The 8,219-nt window shown below is 42.2% G+C and overlaps 2 protein-coding genes across 2 annotated transcripts; one reads left to right on the forward strand and one right to left on the reverse strand.

Moving 5' to 3' along the window:
• Window positions 1-63: 63 nt before the first annotated feature.
• Window positions 64-3,320, reverse strand: mtrf1 (mitochondrial translational release factor 1). Its single transcript, XM_083989575.1, has 8 exons — window positions 2,851-3,320; window positions 2,200-2,297; window positions 2,030-2,111; window positions 1,787-1,894; window positions 1,538-1,710; window positions 1,183-1,300; window positions 832-1,067; window positions 64-187 (listed from the first exon to the last, which is right to left on the reverse strand). The coding sequence occupies exons 1-8, from the start codon at window positions 3,251-3,253 to the stop codon at window positions 65-67; spliced, it is 1,341 nt and encodes a 446-aa protein (XP_083845701.1). The 5' UTR covers window positions 3,254-3,320; the 3' UTR covers window position 64.
• A 724-nt stretch (window positions 3,321-4,044) lies between these two features.
• Window positions 4,045-5,303, forward strand: ccdc122 (coiled-coil domain containing 122; the record flags this gene model as incomplete). Its single annotated transcript, XM_083988073.1, has 5 exons — window positions 4,045-4,152; window positions 4,267-4,665; window positions 4,771-4,887; window positions 4,996-5,069; window positions 5,231-5,303. The coding sequence occupies 5 exons, from the start codon at window positions 4,045-4,047 to the stop codon at window positions 5,301-5,303; spliced, it is 771 nt and encodes a 256-aa protein (XP_083844199.1).
• Between the last annotated feature and the right edge of the window lie 2,916 nt (window positions 5,304-8,219).

The following is an 8,219-nucleotide window of genomic DNA, read 5'->3' on the forward strand; positions in this document are numbered from 1 at the left end:
GTACTATAAAATGTGTTTGTGACACTAAACCACATAGTGCATGATGTTCAGTCCACCTGGGGCGTCAGTCTGCAGATCGTCTCAGGCTGCTGCTGTTCTCCACCTTCTCCAGAAGAGCCTCCCTCTCTGCATGTTCAAGGACGTCAGAGATCAAGTCATCAAGAGCCGCCCCTCCTCTCATGAACTCCTGCACGTGAATCAAAACATATGAACTTAGATTTAACTTGGTGAGATATTTAAAAATACACATGAACCAGGGTTCTTACGGATCCTTAAAAAGTCTTAAAAGGCATTGAATTCATTAATCTAAAAACAAGGCCTTAATTGGCATTAAAATGTCTTAAATCAATTTTTCAAAAGTCTTAAAAATGTTAACACATGGTAAGTGGTATTTTATGGTTGTAATTAGTCTCAAATCTCAAAATAATTGGTAACATTTCGACATAGAGAAGTTAGTGGCGGCCGTCAATGCTAAATTTCTCACCGCCACCAGCTCCCGAGTCAGTGTCTTTTTTTTTTTCGGACTTTTTATGCATTTATTTTGAAAGGACAGCTGGAAAGAGACACAATCCAATGTTCATGTAGAAGTCACTTTACCTTGGATCACATAGGAAAGTGGGTAAAATTGTCCCTAACCCTTTGTAATTGATGTGGTGTTTTTCTTTTTTTTTCTGCATTTGTGTTTATTATGAAGTCAGTCTTAAATTTAATTTCAAGTGGCTTTAAAAAGTCTTAAAAAGTCTTAAATTTAACTTGGCTTAAGCTGCAGGAACCCTGATGAACACATTTCTTATTATTCATGCTCAATAGGAGACACTGCCAGTTTCTAACCTTGATGTCTCTGGTGACGTATCCGGTCCTGTGGTCTGTGACACGATCCTGGCTGAAGTTGTAGGTGCGAATCCTCTCCGACTGTGAGCGCGTGCCCACCTGCTGCTTCCGTGCCGTTTGCCTCTGTTCAGTCTCTTTACCCATCATGCTCTGGTAGAGACGGGCCTTCAGCACTCGCATGGCGGTGTCTCTGTTCTGCAGCTGAGAGCGAGTCTGCTGACATTCAGCTGTCACGCCTGTTGGGAGGGAAAATTATCTATGAAAACCTAATGTTTATATGAAATAAAAAAAAACAAGCTGATTGTAAATGTTCAGGAATACTACACGTGGTTTCTTCTGGCATTTATTTACCAGTGGGGAGATGAACGACGCGCACTGCACTGTCTGTTGTGTTGACACTCTGGCCCCCGGCACCTCGAGATCTGAACGTGTCAATGCGAAGGTCCTTTGGATCGATGTGGACGTCAAACTAAAAAAACAAAACAGAATGGACACAAATGGGGATAAATTCATATGAAACCAAGAAATCCCATTAGCCTCCGTAGCGTAGCTCTGAGCAGCTCACAGCTCTGCTCCGCCGTTCTAAAAAAAAGCTTGCACCAACAATCAAAGGTAACGAACCTACTTCTAAGACTATAGGGATTAGGGCAATTAACCCTTTAACAAACACACACTGATGAGAGAGAATGAGGTAAAGAGAGTGCACCTCCACTGGCTGAGGCAGGATGATGACAGTCATGGTTCCTGTGTGAATACGCTGCATCCTAGAGGAGAGGCCCACCTCGGGGATCCTCTGCACCCGGTGTGTTCCTCCTTCGTGCTTCAGATGTCTGTACACATCGTCCCCAGTTATTCGTACTGCTGCATGGTGCAAACCACCTGCGACAGACAGACAATGAATGTTATAGAAAAATGATACAATGACAAAGAAAAAGGTGAACACGACGTGACTTACCATACTCAGCAGGTGTGAAGTTATAAACCTCAAAGTCCCAGTTCTTGTAACATGCAAAACCACGATACATGTCAAACATTTCTCTGCTGAACTGCTGACAGATGTCACCTGAAATCATATATTAGATAATAGAATTAGAATAAAATTAAGGTGTAAACTACAAAAAATGAGAAATAGAAAAATATCAATTTATTTGGTAAGTTTGAAACACTGAGAAAAAAACTTGTTTGTACTCTTTCATACCTCCTGTTGTTCTTCCTGATACGACCTCCAGCAGGACGTCACTGGAGTCCAGAGGGTCGGTGGGCACGAGTGCTTTGATCAACTGGAGACAAAGAAGGATCCAGTTGTCAGTGCTGAATTTGATACTAACTTCAGGACACATTTGATCATGGTTTCGTTATTCTTCTTACATCCTTTCTCAACGACAGAATTTTGCCAGAGATTTGTGATTCCTCCTCTTTTAACAGCTGCGTCAGTTGTTCATCTTCATCTTTGGTACCAGTTGAATCTGAAGAGGGAAAACAGAGACAGAAGATAACTTGATTTGCCAATTTAAGGCAAGGGCGTAATTTAAAGGGGACATATTATGCTAATTTCTGCTTCTTGACATGGTACCTTGATGTCTAAAAGTAATTTTAGTAACATGCTTTGGTCAGAAAAACCAAAAGATTGAGCACAGCTGGGTTCTCTACACACCAGTTTCACAGCCCTGCTCTAAACGGTCGGTTTTGAATCTTCACTCTGGTAGCTGAGGTAACCATGGGAGCGAGGGCTTGAATATTCAAATCACCTGGCTTGTGATGTAATAAGCCGGGTGAAATTAAAACGGCTTGTTAAGAGACATATTTTCTGACTATGGCAGTTTACAAAATGTTGACGTAGTTGTCAAAACTTACTTTTAAGGGGTGAGGAGGCACTCTGGATACGCAAATACACATACTAAAGCAATGAAAAAGTGAGTTTCGCATAATATGTCGCCTTTAAAGACTTAATTTCCTATGTACTTACCAGAAAATTACTTTATTCATGGCCTAACATTTGTTATTGACAGAAATACTCACCTTGCATAATTGAAATAACTTCCTCGTGGTCCTTCAGGGTTTGTTTAATACTGCTGTATATATTAGCCAGAGGCAGCAGCTCTGTGTGTTTCTTGGTCACCTCCTTTCTGTCTGATTCACTGAGGTGAACGTGCTGTAGCTTCTCACTCAGGTGTCTGAACTCCTCCATGAGCTGCTGCAGGTATCTCTGCACAGACTCATGCTGATACAAGTCTGCAGGATCACTGTGACAGAGCCGCCTTGGTGTGACTCTACCCCAGTGGGACACCTGTGTGATGCTAACATTGGATTTCACACCGGTGTATCCTCCTGTCAATGTCCTCCAGCCTCCTCTTCGTCCTCTGCTGCTGTGAACCACACGGCTGCACAGAGTACACAGTCCAACCCAGCGGTTAACCATCATGTCACTATATCCACGGCACGGAGAGAATAGAAAAACAACATTTACACGTGTTGTGTAAGGGTTTTCATTGCAGCTGTAGCGAGCAACAAGATAAACCGGAAGTGGTTCGGGAAACGAGGTCGAGGAGACGCAAGTGAAGGATTGTGGGAGCTGTAGTTTCGGTGTACAGTAGTTTGGCCCCAGCGGTAGTATAACTTTGTTCATTTATTTAACAAATTAACATTTTAAACCAGTAAATAGCACCCAGGTTAATATAACCACCAAATCTACAGATAGACATCAGCTAGCTCGCTAAGTTAGCTTAATGCTATACATTTCATTTCATATATTAGCCTTATAAAACTTATAATGTAATTTATAGGATATAAAAATATATATATATGTCTGCCCATCCAAATATCCACATCAGAAATGGCTTATAATATAATTTAAGACTGGTGCAGGTGGCTGGTTAATTTGATCTCCAAGCTAAAACAGTGTTACACTTGCTTGCTAACTGAGATAAAAATGTTAAACTCAAGCCTCTAATTAAGGTAAAATTTATTATTATTATTATAATTTATATAGATATTAATATTAAATAAATATATAACTAACCAAATATGATGAACAGAATTTGTTTCGTGTTTGACCATCTGCATTAATGTGAACTTTGGTAGCAAATGTTAGCTTACTCAACTTGGTTCAGCATTAAATCCCCCAAATTGCATTTTAAGCGGACATAAAGTTTTGCAAAACTTCACAGTAGGTTAAGTCACTATTCACTGACAGTTTTGTCTCCAGAAACACAGATGAATCCTGATATTTCATTAACCAAGGCAGTGGAGGATGTCAGTAAAAAAGGCAATGCCCAGACTGAGGCCCTGAGAGAGAAAGAGAGGACACTCAGCTCCCTGCAGGTTCACCTTCACCTTTAATACCTTAATACATTTCCCTATGGGTTTATAAACTGGTTATACACTTCTTCTTTTTAACAATTAATAACTGTATTGTGCTTGTGCCTCCTTTTGCAGACCACTCTGTCAGATGCTGAGGTGAAAGCCGAGAAGGCCGAGAAGGAGCTCAGGTCTAAAGTGAGGGAGATCTTGATGCTGGAGGGCGACATGGAGAACCTGGAGCAGCAGACAAAAGCCCTGCACGATCGCTGTGTATCCATCAACAAAGAAAACGCACAACTCCAGATTCAGATATGTGAAGAGGAGGAGAAATCCTGCCAGGCGCGGGCAGGGTTCGACACCTATCGGACGAAGATGGAGGGTCACAGAGCGGCTGTTTTGCACGCGGCGAGCCAGACCGAGGTCCACAAGAAGCTGATGGAGAAGAGAGAGCAGGTTGTGATGCTGACACAGAAGAAAGAGGAGCTGAGGAAGGATTTGGAGGATCCAAATGGAAACACTGTGCATATTGCAGGGGTGAAGAAAGCTCTTTGCTCAAATGCCACATCCTTTTCCATTTCCTTTGACGTTATTTGACGCAGTGTTGACAACCATTTGATTCTTCTGCTTGTTTCCCTGCAGAGAGAGGTTGACAGTCTGAAGGAGGAGATCTCTGCGATGAGGAGGGTCACAGCTGAGAGGAGGGAGCGACTGCAAAAAGAGTACGAGACTCACACCCAGCTCAAGAGAGACATAGAGGTATAACAAAGAAAAGCTGCGAAATATTGAACCTGGTGATGTTTTCCTGTTAAAAACCCCAAAACATTATGTGCAACATCTATCTTGTTTGTGTTTCTACTGCTTCAGATCCAGAACAAGCGCTACGAAGCCATCGTCAAGCGCCTCCACTGCCAGCTGAGCAGGGCCCAGGCTGCCAACAGGTGAAAACACACAAAACACACACATACAACAAGCAAATAATTATATATATTATATACACAGCTTTTTTCATCTGTTGTAACTGGATTGGAAGATATATGAAGGCGCATTACCCCACTAATGCAGTAACATTTGACATAAAACTATGTTTTCTTTACCTCAGGCAAATGTCTGAAGACATCTACCACATGGAGAGACGGCTGGCTGAGCTCACGAAGCAGCAGGAGCCAAATTAAATGAAAGCCGGTGTTATTGTTATGGTTCTGTTTGTTCAAGGAAGAAATGTTTGCACTTGTTATTACTACATTTGAACAAGTGGGGGCAGCAGTGTCGGCTAAATGTCTAGTTCTCTGTTTGAGTTGATCATAAAACCCTCACCTGGACAATTATAGGTCAGTTTATTACCAGATGTTAACATGGCAGTTATTGCTGGATTCTTTCGCGTGTCGTGTTAGAGAGAAAAGCAATAAACACGTTGAAATATTTGCCTGTTATCATTTTATTTGATTTCCTTTTATAAGAAGAAGAGCACTCAGGGGTGTTTTGTTTTTAAGAGGCTGTTTTTAAGACTAAATTAGGGGCAATATCAAGTGGGGTGTGGGTGTGTGATAGTGACCCGCGCAGAACAAAAGCCAAGTGTCCACACTCTAACTGTCGGATGTGATGCTGTTGTTTTGGTACACGCTGTTCCAGCTTCCGCTTCACCGGGCCGCTTGACGGTCCGCGAGGTGACAGCCCCGCCGCCGGCTAACAAGGGCGTGACTGTGCTACTTCAGCCATAACTCCAAAACTCATTAAACGACGATAATGCCTTTTGCAGAAAAGTACGTCCACATCAGAATGCATTGCACCAGCCTCCGAGAGAAGCTATAACTTGTGACATCAAGATATAGACTGAACGTGCCTTTGCATTGGGAGAACAGTTACATAAAGCCAGTGGAAGTCACAGAATTGCTTATGCAAAACGTGAGAAAGCATAGGAAACGTGCATGAATGACAACAGGACGACACTATAGCACAATGGAAAGATGAAAAAATGCTTTATGGTGCACGCTGCATTGCAAAAATACAATGTTTTTAACACAGATGAGATTTTGTATGTCACCTGATGGCTGACTGGCAGTTAATAAGATTTTACCTTTAAAATCAATTATTTTAAAGGTGTACAGAAAAGAAAATTGAATTTGAGCCCACTTTGGGTCATAAAATTAATGTGATAACTCATCTTTCAGACGTTGTAGGCCAAACTTTGTGCAAAATTCTATTTTTGAGTAAATCCGGGATGAAAGTGTGTATTTTTTTTTTCGCATTGGATAATGCAGGCGCACGGATTATACGTCAGCCTGTACACGATTCACTAGCCACTGATATTGGATCCGTAATCCGTCATTCAAACGTCTGAGACACGCACACACACACGGAGCTCGGGCTCGCCCCAAGCTTTGAATATCCCGCCCGCTCGATAACGACCAATCAAATTCGTTTTCCTCACTCGGGTAAACTCGTGTTGCAGCTCGTGACAACTCGGCGCGACAAACAGGACAAACGGCCATTTCTGTACACCTTTAATAAGTATTTGTGGAAAAGGAAAAGCCGTGAGGTGAGCTATCATCTCTTCTTCTGCTTTAATGATCAATCCAGGAGTCTAGTGCACGGTGTGGGAGGTGAAGAGCAACATGTGATGAGTTATCCAAAACTATGGGCTGTTTTTATTACTCACTTGACCACAAATTGTAGTGAAATGGGACATTTATCCAGCCAGTCTGGGTGTGTGTTCTGCTGTGTGACTGACCTGATTAGCATAACCTCTGCTCTTGTCCTGTTGACTACCCCCCCCCCCCCCCCAGCTCCGGGGCTCCTCCACTGACACTGTCAAAACACACAAAATGACACACAACAGTTTCAGACATAAAGTCACAGGTGAGGTAAATGTGCGACAAACGGAGAGGACGGCCCAGACGCTCATTTGCATTTTCCCTCTCTGAGTGTACACTGCAAGCTTGTGCCTGCAGCCTCACACCCATGCTGCCACTCCCACTGTGACCTTTTTGAAATACCCACTGATTGCTGCTTGTTGTCCAACCACAAAAATGCACGGTATGGATCATCGGATGAACGATCACTTGATGAGATGTAGTGGGAACTTTCTAAAACTGAGTACTCGCAGTTCCTTTATAAAAAGTTAATATAAGTTAATAAAAAGTCATATCCTCCATCCATCTGGTTTCATTTCTTCAGCTGTGACATATTGGTCTACTCTATTTTTGCATCTACCATCATTTAAAAGTATTCTTGGCTGCCAAAATAAAAAAACATAGAGGGGGGATTTAGGGATCTACCAGCCAGATGGAGCTTGAAAATGAATACACTTGGGAGCGTTTGTCAATTTTTTCTTTTACTATATTATGTCCCACACTTTTATTCTAATGTAGTTTATGCAAAACTGGCATGCCTCCCTCCAGGAAACATCTCTATCACCTTGTTTTGGCCTTTTCATAAATAACTCTGCCAATAAAAGTAGCCTGGCAAGCCAAGAGCAATGAATTATTTCTCTGGGCAACATTTCATCTCATCTCTTGCAGATATCCATGCAGTTAAAGGTTATTAAAAACTAGCATCAACAGGGTGTGTTGCAATGAGCAGACGATAAATCGGCTGAGGTGTTTACATCCTTTTCAGTCACGATTATTATTCCCACAGCTATTCAGTCTTGTACTAAAGTGTCTCTGATTGGCAGATTTACACCTATCTGCAGCTCTGGCCGGCTGCCCATATTTGTTAACATGAGAGCAAAGACAGCTGACCTGGGTGAGTGTGAGAAATCGTTATGTGCATGCCTCAAGTGTAATAAATTCTTGAACTGGTACTACTGTTTACAGCAGAGTTTGGCACGCTCTGCTGAAACACACTGTAGTTGTGTGTGGGGGTGTGTTTGCTGATTCCCAAAGTCTCCGAATTCAAAATTTTATGTTATTTTTAATGTTTTCACCTGCATTAAGAAAGCGGGTCAGTGCGTTTGTGTGTCTCCGGTGCCAGCCAGTTTGAAACCAGGTTATCCTGATCAACCGTCACCTTCACCTATGAAAACATTACACCTATATGTGCTGTTGTCACCTTTCTTTGGATTCCTCACAGATGTGCCGTTTCTCGCA

Source organism: Trachurus trachurus, assembly GCF_905171665.1.
Source record: "Trachurus trachurus genome assembly, chromosome: 2".
Lineage (NCBI taxonomy): Eukaryota > Metazoa > Chordata > Actinopteri > Carangiformes > Carangidae > Trachurus > Trachurus trachurus.

Excerpts from the sequence above, each read along its gene's own strand:
- mtrf1 (XM_083989575.1), bottom strand. The coding sequence starts at position 3,253 with ATGATGGTTAACCGCTGGGTTGGACTGTGTACTCTGTGCAGCCGTGTG. Across the intron at positions 1,895-2,029 it reads ATCAGGAAGAACAACAGGAG|GTGACATCTGTCAGCAGTTC; the intron begins GTATGAAAGAGT and ends ATATGATTTCAG. Across the intron at positions 1,068-1,182 it reads CGTCGTTCATCTCCCCACTG|GCGTGACAGCTGAATGTCAG; the intron begins GTAAATAAATGC and ends CCCTCCCAACAG.